Source organism: Rattus norvegicus, chromosome 9 (genome assembly GCF_021556685.1).
Source record: "Rattus norvegicus strain SHRSP/BbbUtx chromosome 9, alternate assembly SHRSP_T2T, whole genome shotgun sequence".
NCBI lineage: Eukaryota > Metazoa > Chordata > Mammalia > Rodentia > Muridae > Rattus > Rattus norvegicus.
In genome coordinates, this window is record NC_141542.1 from 71333054 (window position 1) to 71354707 (window position 21654).

Sequence of the window (21654 nt, forward strand, 5' to 3'; positions counted from 1 at the left end):
CTTAAAAATAATAACAAAATTACCAAAAATAAAAAGATGTAGAATCACCCCCGGGATGACAGAGTTGTAGGAAAAGTACTTTTATCATGTTAGGGCAACTTTTTGTGCAAAATATTATTTCTTACAATTTTAAAAGCATGCCTTTTATTTAAAAAATTCCCTTCTGGATACTTAGTGAGACTTTTCATGTTATAATATTGTGATGGTTTGCATATGTTTGGCCCAGGGAGTGGCACCATTAGAAGATGTGACCTTGTTGGAGGATGTGTGTCACTGTGGGGTGGGCTTGGAGACCCTCCTCCTAGCTGCCTGAGGATGCTCAGTCTGCTCCTGGCTTCCTTCAGGTGAAGATGTAGAACTCAGCTCCTCCTGCACCATGCCTGCCTGGATGCTGTGATGCTGCCATGCTCCTGCCTTGATGATAATGGACTGAACCTCTGAACCTGTAAGCCAGCCCCAATTAAATGTTGTCCTTTATAAAACTTACATTGGTCATGGTGTCTTATCACAGCAATAAGACCCTAACTAAGAGAGAAGTTGGTACCAGGAGTAGGGTATTGCTGTGATAGGCCTGATCATGCTTTGGTTTGGAAGAATGTGGATTTTGGGACTTTGGATTTGGAAACCAGTGGAATGCTTTAAATGGGACTTAATGGGCTATCTTAGTAGGAATGCGGAAGACTTTGTTACTGAGAGTAATTGAACTGTTTGGACCTGGCCCAAGATGGCCCAGTAAAGAATTTCAGGATGTGGCCTAGAGACTGTTTTTGTGGTATTTTAGGGGAAAATGTGGCTGCTTTTTGCCATTGTTCGAAGAGTGTGCCTGAAGTTAAGGTGAAAAGACTTAGATTAATGGCTTTGAAAAAGGAAGTCTCAAAACAGCCTGGTGTAAATTCTGTTGTGTGGTTACTAAAGTTCATGTCTATGAAGAGCATTTTAATGAAAAAAGGGAAGTTGAGAAAGGAAAAATACAAAATATATGGCTCAAGCAATAAAGGGACACCCAGAAGTGAAATGGAGCTGAATCCTCTATTCAAGGATATTAAATTAAATTAAGGAAGTAATGATTTTGAGGCAAGATTCCACCCAGCTAAATTAGCTCCAGGCATCTTAGTACAAACCTTTACTCCCAGGAGACAGACACGCAGATCTCTAAATTCAAGGTCAATCTACAGCAAGATCCAGGACAGCAGGCTTAGGCAGTGAAGGAGTTAGAAAAGAGGAAGCTAGTGATGATGTAATAGAACAAGGGGGCCATGTTCCAGCTCCTGCAAGCAGCAGAACTCAGCAGCTTCAGCTGTGTGTCTCTGGCTTTATATTCAAGAGGAGAAGGAGACAATCGATGCTGGTTAGCTGGAGCTAAGAAAGATCAGCACCACTGAGGTGAAATCTTCTGGGAAGTGTTTTTTGAGAGCTGTGTTCCAAAGATGCCAACGTTGTACCTCGTGCTGTGGCTGGACTTGCTAGTGTGTAAGAGTCACCCAGGTGGTACTGGTTTTGAAGGCATGAAGGGGTCATGGAGAGCAGCTGAGGCTGGGCACTGTGAGAGGCCATGGAAGGCCACTGGGTGAAAGTACACCCTCGATGGCCCAGGACTGTAGGGGTCAGGCAAAGGAGCTGAGGCTTGGCACTATGAAGGGAGCCTAGGAGAAGCTATTGGTGAAGCCTAGATGCCTCTACCTGCTGGGTGCTAGGCTACGGCATCGCACCCATACCTAAGTGGAACCAAAGGCTTTATGTGTGTTAGCCACACACTCTACAAGCAGAGCCATAGCCTCAGCCCACGTCCATATCTGTGAACTGACACAATCAGCATTCGTTCCTCTTCTGTTCCAAATGACTGAAATAAAAATTCAACTATTCCAAGTAGTAAGCACGCCAAAGTAAACGTGGGATGTGAGTATTAAAGAAAAATGCCAAAATATAAAGTATACACCCACTAGCGTTCGCTTGCTTTGTTTTTACTCTCATTGTGTTAACACTTCATGTGATTCCTGGTTATCTGGTACAGATCAGAAACTGATGACGATTGCTTAAGCCCACTGGTGACTCTCATGAGGAGTTGCATGTCATAGGAAGAGGGAAGCACACTAACTTTTATTCAGCATCATGACAGCCAGGGGGTGGGGATGAGGGATCGGTTTAAAACAACATATGACAGACGAAAGCCATGTCCGGGGTGCACGGACACCGGCAACTGCAGTGCACAGCAGTGTTCTCGCCTCCACTGAGGTCACAGAGATGTGAGGTCTGAAAGTCCAGTGGAATCGCTCAGACGACGTGTGACTCACCATTGTAACAGGCCCAGTGCAGCGGCGTGTATCCCTGGTTGTCTTTGAGGCAACAGTCCTCTTCAGAAAGCGCAATCTGGACCAACTCATTCAGCCACGTGGCGTGGCCCCGGGCAGCGGCATAGTGCAGGGGTGTCCTCCCTCTGGAGTCTTTACAGAGGATGGATGCTTCTTGTTCCAGCAGCATTTGCACACATTCCTCATGTCCTGTCATGATCTGGCGTGTTGCAATTAAAGTGCAAAACAAACCTCAGCTGGCTAAGGATAGCACTGTAGAGAATGGAAGGCCTCCCCCGCCCGGCCTGAGAGGTAGGAGGCAGAACAACCCTAGCAAAATCCCTACCAAAAAGGCCTAGGAGACGTATTTTGGTGCTCTCTCTCCAAACATGACTATGGATGGTATCAGGATATGTTAGGAAATACCAGCTTCAGAATCAAGGAGGAGTATGTTAAGTCTTGGTTGTCCACCCCCAGTCAGACAAAAGTGAGTCTGCCTTTCTTTGACGCATTATAGCCACTATGTAAGAGCAGAGAAACAGTGACCTCATAGGTTGCCCAGTACTAAAGAGACAGCACAATCCCATGATGCAGTGGGCACGGGGATGCCTTTTGGAAATATCCCAGAGAGTCTGTACACAAAGCTAGAAAGCACAGCCTATTCCACTCTTAGGCTGCCCAGTAGAGCCGGTCAATCCTAAGCTAACACGTACAGCACATGGACATTGTGGGGATCACAAGTGTTCGTATCTAAACAGCAAAGGTGCAGTAAAAGTTACACATGAAAGGAATCTTCTTCGGCTCCATTCTAACAGTGTAAGATCGCCCTGGATGTGCACCCTGGATGTCACTGATGGACACGTGTATGTAATGTTCCCCAGACTGCCGCATGGACCAAAAGAAGTGCCAAGAAATAAGGACTGTGGTTATGCCCGATAACCATGGAAAATCCTTTCAGTCACCAACTAGGGTGTTTACGTCACCTCTACATAGCAATTTTATGATTTTTACCTTTGTCTAGTTAGCCTATTTTCGTCCTTCAAAAAAAAATAATTCAGCAGATGTGCATAAAGACTTGGCCACAAAATGCATACATTGCTATCATTTGTCACGCTGAGCAACAGAAATAGTCAGGTAATCACTGAATTCAGTTTGGCAGCTGCACACGATGGAGCATTACCAATGACCATGCAGAAGAATACTTAACGCCATGGAGAATGGTCCTTTATATATACCAAGAGGAAGAGGGACTACATCGTGTGTGTGTGTGTGTGTGTGTGTGTGTGTGTGTGTGTGTGTGTGTGTGTGTGTGTGTGTATGTGCATATGTGCATCTATGTATGTATCAAATGTGATTACCTCCAGGAAGTATGATAGCTGGTGACTTTGATTTTTTTTTCCTGAATGTAAAAAAATACTGCCAATTTTCTGTGATACGACATATGTTGTAATCAGAAAGGAGAGCCATCCCTCCAACAGTAGGTGCCCATGCATCTTTATCCCAGTCTAACACAAACTCCTAAGAGCAGGACCACACTGTGGCGCGTTCATTTGTGTCACTGTATAAAGGTCTGTGATTTCGTTTTGACTGTGAAGCTAACTGGATCTCTTTGAAACATCTTTTCCCCTAAAACCTCACCTAGGGAAAGTAAAGCAGGCTGGCTGGGAAGGAACTTGACTGAGGCGGAGAGAGGCGTACATACCCCTCTATGTAAACCGAAGCAGAGAGAGGCATACATACCCCTCTATGTAAAGCTGTGCAGCCCACTGTGTCAACAGCATCTACGTTTGCTTCCTTTTCAAGTAACAACGAAACGGCATCAATGTGTCCATATGCTACTGCAAGCATCAGTGGGGTTCTAGGGAGAGAGAGAAACCGGTGTTTTAGAAAGAGATCAAAGACCACTTCCAGTGAGAGGAGAGATCTCTTTCTATTATAAATTCCCCAGTATTTCCGATGTATCGAATCCACTACTCCATGCCATGTAGAACGAGAGAACTATTTCTGTTCTAAGGGCCGTACAGAATGGTGGCTAACGCATAGGGCAATCACATTAATTCTAACATTTTCAAAAGCGTGTGGCAACCCCTCAGTGCCAACAGGCTGGGGCTGTGCGCGCAGAAGAACCTCCTGCCTCTGTCACAGCAGCTCCCCTTTCACAGCAATCGATGTTGGACTCTGATCAAGATTTGCCAGTGTCGAAGAAAGACCCAGGCCCCTGCTCTGGCTGTCACTCGAGCTCATGTGCCTAGGGACAGGCCGTCTGCACTTCCTATTTGTAAGAAAAGTCCAGGTGATGACTAGGCCAACAGATAGAAACTGAAAAAGAACTCGGAAGATAAAAATCCGCAGGTCTTCTATTATTTCCAGGACAGAATCCAACTCTTGAGGTCTGCCTCTTTGCATTATTAGAAAGTGGGTAAGTGATAGCTTTAAATGTCAAAGGGAGGGAGAAAGAGGAAATAACAACCAGGAAGCATGGCTACAGACAGGATAAAGAGGTGCTCACTAAGAAATGCACTGACTGAGTGCTTCCCTCAGTACATGCTCTGGTGGTGATGGCCTCAGTGTTGGAGGCTCCTGACCCGTGGGTTTTTGCAGGGAGGTACTATCCTCAGCCAACCAATCAGCTCTGTGACTGACACAACAGAGGAAGGCCAACGTGAAAACACTTACTGTCCCTTGGCATCCTTCACATCAACCACTTCCGGGTTGTCCGCTATTTCAAGTAGTAGCCTCAAACACAGCGTGTGACCATTAATAACTGAAAAAGAAAATGATAAAGTTTTTTTTTTACATAAACTCACACTGCAGGTCCTCTCTCCCAAGTGAAATCTGTGAACTTCAACTCAGTTATTTCTCATTGCTGCTAACGAATAGCCCTGGCTTCCAGTTCAAGGTGACCCAGGTGGCTCTGAGAAGCCGTCTCCCCTTTCTTTTTATCCATAGACTTCCATCTTTCTGTTGCCAGAGTTCAGAGAGGTTTTCTTAAGCTCACTGTCCTTTCTATTCTCCTTGTAGAGAGGTGGTAAGTGTCCCCAGTGACAGTCCACTGAGAGACACTCTACTTCCATAAAACCGTCCTGTGTCCAGCCCATTTCCAGCTCTTTTTTTAAAAGGAGAAGGAGGCAGAGATAGGAGGAAGAGAGGAGAGAGGGAAAGAGGAGGAGGAACGAGTGGTGACCGCTCTTCTAGATCAGTGAAGCCTAAGTCCCATATTCCAGCTACAGTTCTCATTGGTTAGTGGTGGCTGAGCATAGAACACCGAGCCAGAAGAGTTAAGCATAAGCTGTGTGGTCCCTCTTCACTGACACTGGAGCTCTCTGCTGGGTGATCTCAAACTGCAGCCTTGCCCCTGCAGAGTCTTAGGACTGCTGCAGCAGGAGCAGCTGCTGTCCCTTCTCACCCAGCTGGGTGAGGACCCAGAGATCTTCAGGTTCCTGGTTAGGGCTGCTGGCCCTTCCCTGCTCCCTTCCCAGCAGTGAGCAGGAAATGTAATGTAACCCCAATGCCATGTCTGCCTCACACATCTGGGGATGATTCCCAGGACGCGCCTTGTACAAAACTAAACATGCTCCTTTAGGAGCTGGTGGCGCCTAAATGGGTGCTGGGATGGGATTAAACCCCTCCTCTACAGTAAGGCATTGCTTCTGGTGTAGTGAGGAGAACCTTTGAGAAGCCTTCCAGCTGTCAAGGAATCACTCAGGAAATGATAAGATGAATATTATCATTCCGTCCGTGGCTTTACTCTCTGAACAATACGCACCCCACAAAGGACTCCAACCTCCCCTTGCTCTGGATATGACGAGAGAAGGGGATGGATACAGTTAGGTTGGGTTAACAAAGGTTCCCCTCAGAGCTGTTTTACAGTTATTTTAATTGCTTGCCAGTTATTAAAGAATGGTAATTTAACTTCCATAGTCTTCTGGAACAACATTTATTAGAATTAGCTCAGATTCATAGGCACCATTCAAATGCACAGCAGGAACCATGCCCACAATGTTATAAGCCATGCCTTTCAGCCTGTTCTCTGCATCCTCTTACACATACATATTGGGAGGACTGGAGTTCAAGGCAGCATCTTATTGCTGCTACCTTCACTGTTGTTCTCAAAATTGTACAAAAGCCTGTTACCTTGTTGAAATTTGCAGGGAGTTTAATGTATCCCTAAAAGAAAAAAGATTGGCATAGGGCTGACAGCTAAATCCCTCAGCAATGGTTCAGGGAATGGGATGAACAGGACTTGGCCTTTCTTTCTGTATCAATTTGATATATTTGATATTCTTTAATGCTCAGAATCATCCCAAGGATATTTCATTTTTGGCTAAACATAAGAAAAAAACATCACATTGGTCATCCAGGGCCTTACAAATCATCACAGTGAGGCTTTTGCTTTTACTGTAGCTGTTGAAATTGAGCTCACAGCCCTAAGGAAAATTAAGGAGCCCCTCCCCCAAGCCCTTAGGTAAATTTAAGCACCCCTCCCTCCACCCTTAGAGTAGCAACCTCAGTTCTCCTTGGATTCCCGCACACTGTATCCCCCAGAATTGCCTTCTAGCAGAAAGATGTTAGCATTGTTAGCTGTACCCTGCCAGCCCCAGCTCTCCATGAGACTGGTTCGGTCTCTGACAGCCATTTTTCACACTGCTGAAAGATCACAACTGTCACTGTGTTTATCTGTTCATTCCGGCTGCCCCCCCTCACAGTACTTGGAAGATCGCAACCAAAGGAAATGGCCTCTCAAGTAAATTGGACAAAAACAAAAAACAAAAAAAAACCCAACCAACCAACCAAACAAAAAACAGCTAAGTTGGTCCTCAAATCACAGGGCGAAGCTTCTGCCCAGCAGACATTTTTGTGGAGAATGGTTAAATGACAGCCTGTCTTTTTTTAATAGATGGCGTGAGGGAAATCAAGAGTGAGTCTTCTTGACCGCTAGGGGGCACCCTTGGACCACACCTACATCACAGCGGCAAATGGGTGACGATGGGTGAGGATGGTCCCCATAATCCAGCCTGTTTGCAATTGTTAGGAATTACATAGTAACAAAGTGGGTTGCCTGGCTTAATAATAGGCAACCAATCTTTAAAATGAGCAAATTTGATTTTGACGATGATACCAAGGAATGCCTAAGAAGCAAAATTACTGGTGGGAAACGAAAATTTATAAATGGCCATACCAGCCATTACTGATCTTTTCCTGACAGTAACTCTTTCTGAACAATTAGACAGCAGTAGGCTTTCTCTCTTTCTGTATGGTGTCTCTTCAGTGGCTTGGAAGTTAAGAGAGATGTATATAGAAATCTTCTTCTTCTTCTTCTTCTTCTTCTTCTTCTTCTTCTTCTTCTTCTTCTTTTACAAATTATTAACTATGTTTGTATTTCTATGTTGTGTGTTTGTCAAGGTATGCATGCAAGGGTCCAAGGACAGCTCGGAGGAGTCGGTTCTCTCTTCTGCCATATCGGTCATCGGCCTTGGCAGTGAGAGCCTGCACCCACTGAGCATGTCACCAGCTCCCACAGAAAAAAGACCCAACTGTCTAGCATTCCTAGAAAACATTCAAGTAATGAAAATCATACAAATCTTGTAGAAACCTGTCCTCATTGCTTCACATCCTCAATGAGACCATGCCCACTTTTTACTCTCTTTTGAAAAACTGTCATATTCTACCCTTCTCAAAGGCTAACATCACGGAATTGCCTGAGCCAAAAGGTACTTAGGCTTTTAGCAGGGACATAAGTCCTTCCAGCTTGCCTTCACATCTGTGCCCATCTGGAAGTGTCCTGTCATGTGTACTGCAGAAGGATTCCAGAAAAGCTACCTCACTTGCTGGCGGATGTGCAAAGGTACTTGTTAAGGGTTTCCATTTTGATATCAGATGTATCAAGGGTCAAAGTGAAAACTGGGTAAAGCGGTGTACAGGTTGATAGAAGACGTGTTTATTAGCTCCTTGTCTACTAGCCTCTCTGCAGAACAGTCCTAGAATGCCATTACTGCCATGCTTGAAACAGCTTTATGATTTTGATGTGTCTCGTTCTGTCCAACTGTCCTTCCAGATCACTGTAACTTGCCCTTCACTCAGAGGTTCTGGGGTGGTCTTTGGTGAAAGACTCAGTTTTCTTGGGGAAGGCCAGAGGCCGACCAGAGAGCATTAATTATGTCTAAGGAAAAATCATATCAAAACCATTTTGGAAGTGTTTGGGTATACATGCAAAATTAGGTGTAGATGCAAAATTAGGAAGTTAAAAATAGGGATGGAAAAAATGCTCTTGTCCTTTTTCAGCAAAGGGTGGGGTGGAGGGATGAACCTAGGGTGCCATGCTTGCTAGAAACATGCTCTCCCACTGAGCTCCAGCTATAGCTTTTAAAAAATCAGATTATCTATCTTCTATCTATCTATCTATCTATCTATCTATCTATCTATCTATCTATCAGGGTGGCATGTACCATATGCATTTGGATGTCAGAGGACAAGTTGCAGAAGTCAGTGTTTTCCTCTGGCCATGTGGGTCTCAGGAACTGAACTCAAGTCATCAGGCCTGGTGGCAAGAACCTTTACCTATGAAGTCACCTCAGCACATTTTATCCTTTTATTCGACTCTGTACATGAGTTACAAAACTCAGGAATCAACAAGACCTACCCGAGGCATGAAGTGGAGTTCTTTTGGTGACATTGTCTTTCACGAAGATGGATGCGCCCTGGTTAACAAGTGCTTCCACACATTCTGTGTGTCCCTTGAAAGCAGCTAGGTACAGGGCCGTCCGGCCTTTCTCATCCCTGATGTCCAGGTCCACTAGGGACTGGAGAAGGACCTCCAAGGCTTGGTGGTGCCCATTGTAGGCCTGCAAGGAAGAAAGCCACAATCGAACCCTTGCTTGCTTCAAATCCCACAACAACCCACCTGAGAGGCTGAGCCTCCTGGGTCTCAGACTCCAAAGAGCCCATTGGATCAACACTTGGGATGGAATTTGAAACTGGCAAACTGAAGTTAGGCTGAAACGCTAGTTCATGAACCTCTGGTTGCAAGTAAATGCCTTTGTGTTTTTCCCCCTTGTCAACTAATTTGCTCAAAGGCATAACATCCATCAGTATATGTTTATTAGATTTACAACCTAACAATCTTATTTAGACGAATGGCTGTACGAATTACATACTCATCTCTCAGGAGAGTCCTAAACAAATCAATGGACACTACAAGATGTTCAGGAATCTTTTCTGTTAATAAAGCCAGGGGAAAAAATTACTGGAAACATTGGGGACTCTTAATTCAATCTACCCACGCAAATCTTCCCTCACAGCCTATCATGTGACTAACCATGGGAGTGTAGGTGACTTTCTTAATTGTACTTAGAGTTCTGTATCCAGGAGGCAGCAATAAAAGCTGCCTCCTGGGGCTGCCACAAAGATGAGAAGAGATAATTGCAGTGGCTGTGCACAAGATCTGATATGCAGTGGATGCTGTTCCCTCTCCATTATTTCCTCCGTCGAGCATAGTGAAGCCACTGAACCAGTTAGGGAAATACAGGACATGGGCCAGGGCCAAGTTCAGATGCCTTATGGGAGCCTAGGCTGTGTAGTATTAAAAACAAGGTAGACAGTCTGAGATTTTTAATTTAGTCTGCAAGGGAAAAAAATATTAGTCCCACACCCACAGTGCATGAGCAAAGGATCTTGAAAATGAGAGAGAGAAAGAGGTAAGATTATCCAGGGGGAAAGGGGTGGAGAGAAGTAGGACATCTGCTCCAGGTGGCTTCAGATGTCAAAGACTGCTCTTTAGCCATTAGCATTCTTTCTCTGTGCTGTTCCTCAAGGCACCATGAAAAGACTGAACATGAAGGATAATTTTCTTAACATGAACTTTTGGATATAGTTTTGAAAACTAGGAAAGTGTGCAAAAGACCCAAAAATGCAGCTCACAGAGAAAAATAGAAATGTAAAATGCCAACAGACATCGAAAAACGCTATGTAAAATGTTTGTAATGCTATTTTATACCCTGGACAATAGATGAAGAGTTTGGCCACACCCCCATATCATTAAAACTGGGGGCAGGGGCAGGGAAGCAATCCTAGATACTCTGGTGGATGTAAAAGTTGCTATGACTTTTGTGGAGAGTAGTAAGTGTTCAAAAAAGGATTTTCAGAAACTAAATTGCGGGCAATATATTTAGCATGGCCTCATTTATATAAAAAGAAAATGTATGCATGTGTATTTATATTTGTGTGTACTTCTACAGTAAGAGGAAAAATTCAGAGGGATACCAAAGAAACCAATAACTGGTTACTTCTAGACCTAAGGGGTATTAAGCTATATGTATATTTTAAATTATTTTACTAAATTGCCCAGAGCACAGTTAACAACAATAACAAAAAGTAAGGTTAAATGAATTATAAGAATTAAGAGTATGGATGAGTTAAAAATAAATGTTTTCAATGATTAGGATAATTTGTACATATTAGCTGTATCCTCCATGTAACACGTAATATAAATCATATGACAATGAATCCCCCATTTATATCCTTGTCTCAACTTCTCCCTTTACTTCTAAGTGTAGAGGTCCATCCCTGTTTGGTACCTGCACTACACAGCAAATCCTGGCTTTCCTTCCCCAAACTTCTTTTGCCTTCAGCTTTCCCATCTGCGAAGGCCAACTTCATTCTCAGACCACAACCCTCACACCGCCTCTATTTCTCTAACCCTTAAGCCTTGATTGCAGCCTTGAACAAGTATCTGGGACAGTAGTACAAGGGGATTCTGACAAAGAGCCCCTCTATGCCTTGCCTTGTTCTGAGTGTTCCTCTGCCTGGCCAGAGGAACGTGTGTCTCTGTTAACTCACACAGCACATTCACATGGGAACTGCCAGAGAACACACATTTCTGTTCAAGTCCATGAAGGTGCTGTGTGATCAGTAGCAGCCCTCCAGGCCACTCACAGGACACTGTTCCATCTCCTGTGTGTCTCAGAGATACACACATCTAAGTCTTCCACTGCACATTCTCCCCATACTGCTTCGCCAGAGCTCTAGCAAAAGGAACCCATGTCTGTCCCTTGGTGATCTGTCAGGGACACCATTAACAGGTGAAACCTTTCCTCAATCAAACTGGACACCACTCCGCTGTTTGCTGCAAACTCAGCTTAAAGCTACTTCTCTTGACAGCAGCAAAATCCAAAACCTGCCAAGGCCAATCCAGCGCTCAGCTCTGGCCTTCCCCTGCATGCAGCCTGAGCACATCCGGGTTCTGGGGTGGCCATATTGCCCTCTATGGTTAAGCACCTGAATTTTTTTCCTCTGGCTGTTGCGACTGTGCTTTCTGTTCCTTGTCTGGAAAGGGCTTCATCTAGACAGCCCTGTGACTGTCCTGGTAGCTCTATGCAGACAGCACCTTGCCAGGGAAGCATCCCAGCACATATACTCTTCAGCCCACTCACTCCATCGACTTCAAGGCACTTATTGCCACAAAATACCAATGATGTATTGTCAATGAGCTTTTGATAATAGCAACTATTCATTTCTATGTGCTAGGCACCATGCCAAGCGCTTCCACACCTCGTTTATGACCTATAAATATCTTTGGGGGCATAGGGGAAGCAGGATCTTGCTATGCAGCCTAGGCTGGCTTCAAACCCTTAGTCTTCCTGCTCTAACCTCTTGTGTATGGGATTGTCGATATAGGTCACCACATCTACTGCAAACATTTGTTTCCAGAGGTTAAAAAGTTCTTTGGTCATAACAGAATCAGGATCTGAACTCAGAATCTGCAGTCTGATACGCACACACTTTCCCTCAGTAATTCCACTTGGTTGACTTGAAGGCTAAACGTTTTAGTGTTTGCCTGTAACAGAATAGGGCTGAACAACAAATGCTGGATAATAACCTAGATTTCTTCTGCAGAAAGCTCTGTGGAAACGTGAAGTATCTTGAACGATGGAGGAAGAAAGGATACTCTGGGGACACATTTCTAGACCACTGTGCCTTTACTATACACTGCCTCTTTAGGGACAGGAAAACAATTCCTGTATACAAAGAGCTGTAACTGCCCAGGACAGGAAGTCTGTATTGTGATCTAAACTCTGAAGGAATCACTAGCTGGCTGCTTGTGGTGAGCTCACTCCAGTCTGCAGGCTTAGATGCGCTTGACATTCTCAACTTACGGATGAGGACCCAGAGAGGCAGAGCTACCTAGTTATGCTGTGGGTGTACCGCCTTGGGTGGAAGAAGTGGGTCTCAAGTAAGGCAGGCTGACCCAGGAACACTCTGGAGAGAGAATATGGACATGTGCTATGGCAAGAAGATGCATGTCTTGGCTTGGTTTCATGGGGAATTCCAAATATCAACAAAGAAGAGAAAATAGTCAATGTTTCCCATATATCCTGTACCAAGTCTAGGTCAACTCAGAAGCCTTTGATGTTAGGCTAAGAACCGGAGTAACAGGAGCATCCACACAGGAATCAGACTGTTAGAATTCATTCCCTACGTGAATCTGGTGCTCTTTTGAGAACTGACTTTCCAAACCTTGGCCTCCCGCTTTCCACTGTCCTGATAACCGGTAGTTACTGGTTCGGCTTACTGAGAAATCATGACTCCGTGCTGAAGGAAGGTGTGCCAGCAGATAGCACAGGGTCTACATACTATTGTCAAACGCTGGCCCTGCCACTGTGACGTGAATAGTAAACTTTTAAATTTCTGTTCACTTCACTTAGCCTAGGAAAACTTACAATGTATGCAGACATACACAGGACAGTGGCCAGCACAGTGAGGGTCAGACACACAGGGGACAGGAGAGACACCAGGCAGGAAGCAGGACGCATTCCCAGGAGGATAGCTGTGACGAAGGCACTTGCCCTCTCCACGGTCCCCTTTAATCCTCACACTTAAAACAACCCACTCCTGTTTTCAAGTTAAAGTGGCTTAGCGTAAAATACAATGGTTGCAGCCCTGATCACTAGTGCAGCTTTTCAAATTCGGGCACGTGAAAGTGCTCAGAATGATTCAAAAGCCAGATTTACCTGAAGGAAGACCCTTCCTGTTGCTTGTGGCTCCTTTTTACCCTTATATTTTATTCATACAGAGCATTTTTGAGCATGTTTCTCCACGACCCTAACTCCTCCAGACTTTCCCAACCTCCCTACCCACCCAACTTCATTTTCTTGTTTTCTCTCAAAAATAAAATTAAAAAATGAAAATAAAGACAAACAAAAATCCAGTAAGATAAAAAAAATAAATAAATAAAAAGCCAAAACAACAACAACAAAGCCCACCGAACAAAAACCAGCAACGACAACAACCGTCGGCATTCGATTTGTACTGGCCATCTACTCCTGGGCAGGGGGCCGGTCCAGGAGTGCGGCTCGGAGTACCTGGTGGGACTCCATTGGAGAGAATGGTTTTCTCTTTGCCAGCAGGTAACCATTGCAAATACCCCTTGGGTGGGGGTAAGTTTCACTATGCTGAGATGTCATTGGGAGCACCAAACTTTAAAAATATTTAAATTATTAATTTAAATGATTTCAAGAACTATCTCATTAGGCAACTTAAATGTATTAATCACGATTAATTCGCATAAGCCTTTTAAGGTGGAAGCTGAGGGCAAACGAGGAGAAGGAATTTGGGAGCCTAACCCTTTTCAGGGACGCCACAGGTCCATCTGGAAAGAGCAACAGCTGGAGCTTCCCATTTGCCTAACCTCATTTCTTAATTTAATTCTTTCAAGTGGATGAAATGAATGTGGAATTCTATGAGCTGATAACCCTGGAGACTCAAATCATTCAGGCAGGAAATAGTAGCTTCAAGGCAGGTCAGGTCTCTTTAGGGATCAAGGTTTAGGCGCATCTGGTTCTCTTTCCCCAACTAGAACGCTTCCATCCAGGAACAACATGCTCCCGCCAACCCTGGGGACGGCGATGAGCGCATCTATATATGACTTCAAGAAAATAATTTTAAGTGTTAGCATGTAAACCGGTGATTGGTTCTCAGCCCTCCTAATGCTTTAAAACAGTTCCTTACACTGTGGTTTCCCCCAACCATAAAATTATTTCATTATTACTTTATAACTAATTTTTCTACTGTTATGATTCCTAATGTAAATATCTGATGTGCAGAATGCTTGATATGAGACCCCAAAGAGGTCAAGACCCACAGGTTGAGAGCTGCTGATGTAGAGGGAAAAATAAAACAGGTTGTTTACGATCGTTCTGGACAGGTCACTCTCATTTCTGGCTTTGGCTTCTGTTCTTTTGTAAGTTAGTGATCTTTGAGACAAGTCACATCTCCTTTATCTCCTTAAATCCAAACAAGTGCTTTCTACTTTGCACAGAGTAAAAGTCAGAGTTCTTACTGAGGACCAGCAGCCCCTGTGAGATGTTGGGGCAGCTGTTCTCCCCGCTCCTTGCTTCTCCCACTCGCCCTTATTACTCTGTGGTAGTTACATTGCTGTTCTGTGGACACGCTGAGTCTTCTCTTCCTCAAGAGTTTTACCTTTGCCCAGAACCTTCCTCTCTCAGGAAGAGAGCAGCAACGTGACTAGCTCTCAGTCACGCTGTGCAAACGTGACATTCTGTGCTCTGTAAAATAGCACTCTGCCTGCACCTTACTATCCCATCACATGCATCCCGTCCATTGTCTCTTGTAACATTTATTGCCATCTGTCATGCTACTGCTTGCCTCAGATCTCTCCAACATGGGAATCTCAAAAGGACAGAGGCTAAGTCCCTTCCCTGTAATATCTCCTCCTGGAGAGTGCTTGGCATTGTCACAGTCAGTGTGTGTGTCACATGGAGAAGACTTGTGTTAATACAATACGGGTGAAGCTGGCTGTTGGCACACATATGCCGTCAGGCACTCTTCTAGTTGCTTTACCCGGATTAGCTCATGCTGTTCCCTCGATGGCCCTCGATGAGGTACTGCTCCTTTCTTCTGATGGATGGGGAAACTGAGGCACAAGACCGTAGGTATATGGACAGCATCTCACAGCTAACAAACTAACCAACTCAAAGGTTAACTAACTAATTCGCTTCCTGTAATGTGCAGTGGAAATCACCATGTTCAGATGAGTTGCTGATGAGAAGAATGAACTCTGTCTTCTAAGGCCCCTGCCAGCTGCAGCCCTACCAAGGCCCAGTCTTTGCCACGATGCCACCACCCTTTCTACGTGAGTGGAGACTCAGAGAGCTCAGGAGTATACCTGGCCATGCTAAGCACAGAGCAAATAATTTTTGGAAAAGATGATAAAATTTTTGGACGCCTAGAAACTCTCTTCTCAGTAGCAACGCAATCAGCCCCATGTCCAAAGGGCATGAGGATTCTGCTTAAAATACCCCCACGTGGCCTCGCTCAGGGCAGCGGGGACTAGCTACATCTGTGCATACCGAGCTCTGGGGAGCTTTGCTCGGGCACAGCTGACAGCTGCACAGGGATTCTAAAGAGCAGCCTGCTCTGCTCTTTGAATCAACTACTATGACGCTTTGCCCTCTCACTGTCCACCCTCCTCCTCCGCCTAAGTCTACCTCCTTGAACTAAGATGGATGGCTCATTTCACAGCATTTGAAATGCCTGTGTGCCTGTGTACTTGTTTATGTGTATAGCGGATGCTTTGGTGAGTGTGTCAGAGGCTGTAAGCGGGCTTCAGCAGGTGTGCTAGCAAGTACGTGTGGAGACAGGCAGTGGGAGGCCGGCTCTGCATAGTGTGACTGGCCCTGGACACTCCCTTGTGTAACGGCCTTGTCTTCTCTCACCTTGCAGGAATTCCCACCTGTTCATGAAACATTCCTCTCTAAAGGCTCACCAGAACACTGAAGAAGTGTTTGGGCCTCATGTAGGTCAACTTTACCAATTCAGTGTAGACCAGGCTCCTTCCCATCTTCCTTGAATCCTGTTCCATTGTGCTCACCAAAGATACATCTAATTACTGCCTCCGCCTGCCCCACCAGACCATGACTGCCTGTTCAACCTTCAGCAGCTTGGTGGGCAGGAGAGCTGGCTGTGGCTGGGTGTCACTGCCAGTCAGCAGGGCTCTTTCAACCAGCTGCTAATTGCTAAGGTTGCAGATACCATTTGAAGCAGAGCTTTGGGAGTGATAACTCCCCCGCCCCATTGAGGAGTTCAGAGTGTCAGAGCTCTCCCCTTTGATTACTGGGAGGCGGAGAGGAGGCTTTGCTAATGAGAACTGTAACAGTCTCCCCAGCTCTCTCCAGTGTGACAACTGGAGCCAGAGCCCTCCTCTGAGGCCCAGTGGCAAATCCAGGAAGAACCACACAGCTGCTATTGTAGATCAGAACCTTCTACTCTCACACAGTTGTATTTAAAACCCACATAGGTTTTAGCTGTGACATTTGAAAATGTGATGGGCTTAACGTTTACTTATTACTCTATAATCAAATCTCTCTAGCTGAGATGTTTCCTTCATATAAAAGGATTAGGGCTTAAGGCGATCATTTATTACATTCTATGTGGTAATGACTATGCAAGTTTCCTATTTTTATTTGCTCCCATTGTATAGATGAGGACACTGAGGACAAGGTAGGTAACTGTTTGTAAGGTCATCAGCTGGGAAGGCAGACCTAGCAGGTGAGATTGTGTCTCTTGGAAGCCCATGCTTCCAACCGTCTGTTGCTGTCATTACCACTGACCACTGCCTTTCCGGGTGATATCTTAAGAGCATGGTAGGTTTTGGGAATTTGCTCTTTATGAGACAAACAGAGGAACCTGCCCTCAGCCATTCACTCACCGCTAAGTGGAGTGGACTCTTGAGAGCACCGCCGTCTGATTCTTCAAAACCAGTGTTGGTTCTTTCCAAAAGCTGTGGAAAATTAAAAGCAAGAGTCACTAAGGAATTGTGGTTTCTGGATACGAGCACAGGCATAAATGAGAAAGAAGGCTTCAAACATTAAGACATCATATAGAGTATCAGCAAACCAAGGTCAGAGATCAAGAATCGCCCACCTCAAACTGATAGGTAAGCCAAGCATTTAAGTTTCCAGATCAACTTGTCATGTATTAGCTACTTTAAAGAAAAAAAGTTCATTCTTTAAAGGATGCTCAGCTTTGCCAATCCAGAAAACGAATGTACAGTACATCCACTGCACTGAGAAAACTCCTAAGCGTGGGAAAGGACAGCTAATGTTCACTCCATTATCACATACACATTTATTCGAAATAATGTCAGAAAAGACAGGTGAGTCTCCTGATTGAAATGACACAGATTAGAAACAGAAATAAAACACAAAGACGAACCTAAAACATGGGCACATCTCAAGGGACACGATGAAAATAGAACAGGGTGGTAGATTCTGAGCCTGAGGGTTAACTTGGCCCCGTGGTGACGGACGGCCACGCAGAGGTGACATGCAGTCTTCAGGCTCTACAAAGATCATACTGTAATGAGAGAGTATTGGGAGAAGAGCCAGGGAGATACATGGAGTCAGTGATGTGTTGACTGAGAGGACTAGAAGAACTGAGACCTCGTGGTTCTGGGAGAGTTAGAGGCCAACTGCATGCTCGTGGACAACTGCTGGAAGGACACATGGGTAAAACCCTTTTTGCTATTTGTGCATACTTTTCATCCTCGGAATGAATCCCTAATAAATAATTAGATGTGTATACCACAAGGCATGTGTATAGAGTGCATTCATGTCACAAACATTTAGTGAACGATTACTGTGTACCTGGATATTGTGCAATGGACTGAAGAGCCAATAGTAGAAGCCAACCTTCTCATGGAGGAAGATGCACAGTGAAAGAGTTGCAGAGTTCGTTATGTACTACAAGGTGCTATGAACATGGTGCAGAGATGGGGTCTAAAGGGCTTGAGAGGAATCATACTGCAACCAGAGTGACCAGAGCAGGCCTCGAGGAGCAGGTGATGGCCAAGCCTACTCTGGAGAAAGGAGAGAGAGAACCTCGTGGATATCTGGGCATTCCAAGTTGAAGGATCAGCAACACCATGATCCCCAAGATCCTCAAGAAGGCTGGAGTAATGTAGGGGGAGGGGTGAGAATACAGAGGAGGGAACAGGGATGGGGTGGGATGCTAGAAAGATCCTATGGGTTGTGGTTGAGATTTTGCCTTTGATCCAAGGTATGGTGGAAACTGACTAATGTGCTTTGAGCAGAGAAATGGCATGCTATAACCGTATGGACCCAAGTGGCAACGATGGGGGTGACATCTGCACTTAGGACCTGAAGCAGCAGTTCAGAAGGAAAAAGCAAGGGCCTAGGCCAGCAGGAAACAACAGAGACAGACAGAAACAGTTAGATGGATAACTTGGAGACACAGAGTCAACCAGCTTTGACTAAAGAAAGTCAGATAAGGAAGACTTTTGGTTTTGCAGGCTGGGCTATAGCATGAGTTTGAGACCAGTCTGGGCGAGTTAGTGACACTGTCTTAAAACAGGCAAAAAAGAATACTGGGATACAGCCTGGTAGAAGACTATTTGCTTAGCACACACAGGCCCTGAATTGATCTACAGGGTACACAGTGTGTGTGGGGGGTGGGGGGGTGGCAGACAGGCAGACACATATACAGAGAGACAGAGACAAAAGGATCCAGATGCCATGACCCGAGCAGAATGTATGTAATGTGTAAGGTGACATAAACCCTTCTTCCAAATTGGCTTTGGTCAGTGTTTTATCACAGAAGCAAACTAGATCATACTATAATCAGCAAAATGACTGAAATGATTCCTATTTCAAAACATATTCTTAAATTTCCATGTAACCAAAAGAATGACGTCCTCGGATCTTCAGTTGGGTGCAGAAAACCTTTCCGGAGTTGATACATATGGGACAGAATGTTATCATTAAGAGACTTTGGTAGATTAACTAACAAGTGTAGAGATTACCAGCTCAAAACACACAATTTTGGGGCTGGGGATTTAGCTCAGTGGTAGAGCGCTTACCTAGGAAGCGCAAGGCCCTGGGTTCGGTCCCCAGCTCCGAAAAAAAAAAAAGAACCAAAAAAAAAAAAAAAAACCACACAATTTTAAACTTACAGATAATACATTGGAAGTCACTACATTGGAAGTATGAGATATTTCATGCTTCTTCCTCATTAATATGAGAATAGAATCTAGACTTTAAACTCAGGATATACTAAAACAATGAAAACGAATTTAATTTTAACTTCAAAGGCACTGATTTAAAACCCTTCTCTCTTACATGGCTGAAATAAAAGGAGTCTTTGCTGCCTGACGGAGCCAGTAATCATCTGCACTTTGTTTTGCAACATTATCACCTACAAGACTTCCTGGAATTGACAGTGTGTACTAACTCCAAATCCTGTCCCAGAATGAACCTGTAACCAAAGGAACAGAGAACCATTCCCCTCTCCCCTTTACAAGCACAATGAGCAGAGCAGGAAGACAACAGGTCTCAAACACACAGATTAGGTATGTTCCCGTGATGTTCATCTTGGAATAATATTCTCCCACACATCACTCTACCAACACGTGAGGCCTGATTTCACTCAGTCAGCAAATGTTTGTGGGAGGAAGCACCAGAATTCAGTCTGTGCAGTGGGCAGATGTGGTTGCTGACCTGATAGAACTCGGAGGCTATCAGGAAACCCAGAGCACTTAGCAGATAAAGCAGGAGGGCGAGAGCTGGGATGGGACAAGGGCAAAGACCTTAGGAGCTCAAAGAAGTGAATAAAACCCCAGTCAGAGACAATAAAATGCAGCCTGAGGCCTGAACAGTGGGAGCTGTCCAGGCTGAGAAAGAAAGAATGCTCAAGCAGCAGAAAGCACACAGGAGAACAGGGAGCATGCCGTGCATTTGGAGGCCAGACAACAACCTCAAGTGTCAGGTCACTCCTTCCCTCTTGTCTGAGACAGGCTCTATCTGATGCTTTGCTGCATGTGCCCGGCTGGCTTGGGAGCTGATGGGGATTCTCCAGTCTCCACCTCCCATCTTGCTCCTGAGATTATAGATATGTGCTTCTGGGTCTGACTTTTACACAGGTTCTGCATATTCAAACTCAGGTTGGCATGCTAGCTCCTAGGTCATTTTCAGAATATTTTAGGACAGTAGTTTTAAACCTAGACTTCAAATAAGGACAGCTATTCCAGTCAATAAAATAATGTAGGCATGGAAGACATGATTATGAGGCTTTTTCAATAAAAAAAAAAGCCATTCTGGATACAGGGTGAACAAAAAGTGTAGTGGTGATGGGGGTAAGGGGTTCAACCCTAGACATGGGGGCCAGTTATGATATCTCCACTCTGGGATCTCTAGATCATGAATTAAGTTTGAAATAACCAATATTCTCAAATTAAGGAAAAAGCAACAGAAGCAAAAGGAAGCAGAAGTCTCATTTGTTCCTTCATGACCAGAATCTATTCAATAATTATTTGTTGAGGATTATGCTAGGTACTGAGATTACAGCTCTTAACATAGACTCTACTCACACAGCACTTAGGATCTAGAATGTAGAATATACTTGTTCCATTGGTTGAACATCTGAGAGAGAGAGGGATGATTACAATCAGGGATGACATCACAGTTTACCAGCTTTGGTGATAGAAGAGCTGGTAACAAAAGAAAGAATAATAAGCAAGATCACAGGAGAGACCTGTGCAGCAAACTAGGGTTTGAAGAGCAGCTATGTTATTCAGTGGGATATGTTTAATTTAATGCAGTGCTTCTCACCCTTCCTAATGCATGACCTTTAATACAGTCCCTCATGTTGTGGTCACCGGCAACCATAAAATTACGTTTGTTGCTACTTTATAACTGTAATTTTGCTGCTGTTACGGACTGTAATGTGAATATCTGTTATCTAATGCTCTTAGGCAACTCCTGTGAATTATTCAACCCCCAAAGGGGTTACGACCCACAAGTTGAGAACCACTGGTTTCATGATCAGCTGAACATAAAAGCATGTAGCTCAGAGTAAAGATCTTGTTTAAAGCTTCTTTGTATATGAGGTTATTTGGGAAGATTGTGTGGTGAGAGAAAGCACAGGGATTTGGGCTCTAACACCAAGAACACTGCTGTATGAGGGTTTGAAAGTGGACAGATGTTGACAGTATAGGTGAAGAATCGACAGGACACGGAGGTGATGACAGAGCAATGGGACAATGATCATGAAGATACTGACAGTGACAAATGATGACAAAAGGCTCACTGGTGACAGCCAAGCCACTAAGCAAATACTCTAAACCAAGAACTTCATGAACCTTACTCGGTCACCTCAATCAAGCCTAAAGTAGTCTCCTAAAGTCGCATCCTCATGTGGGCACAGTAAGTGACAGATGAGGAGACGGCACCCAGGTCTAACTCACACCTACTTCTCCAGCCTGTACCACAGTGCCTTTGGATGAACAGACAGCTGAAACCTCTTGGTATTTCACGGAAGTCTGGGATCAGGGGCAAGA

The 21654-nt window shown here is 44.6% G+C and overlaps 1 protein-coding gene across 5 annotated transcripts in view; it reads right to left on the reverse strand.

The window, feature by feature from the left end:
• The window catches only part of Ankrd44 (ankyrin repeat domain 44), a 287691-nt gene that overhangs the window by 16546 nt on the left and 249491 nt on the right, over positions 1-21654 (reverse strand). For 4 of the 5 annotated variants that reach the window (NM_001191807.5, XM_087565278.1, XM_087565280.1 and 1 more), the window contains 5 exon segments: positions 2292-2508; positions 4029-4146; positions 4965-5052; positions 8929-9130; positions 17011-17082. In NM_001191807.5, the coding sequence (NP_001178736.3) occupies positions 2292-2508; positions 4029-4146; positions 4965-5052; positions 8929-9130; positions 17011-17082 (697 nt within the window). 5 annotated transcript variants of the gene reach the window in all.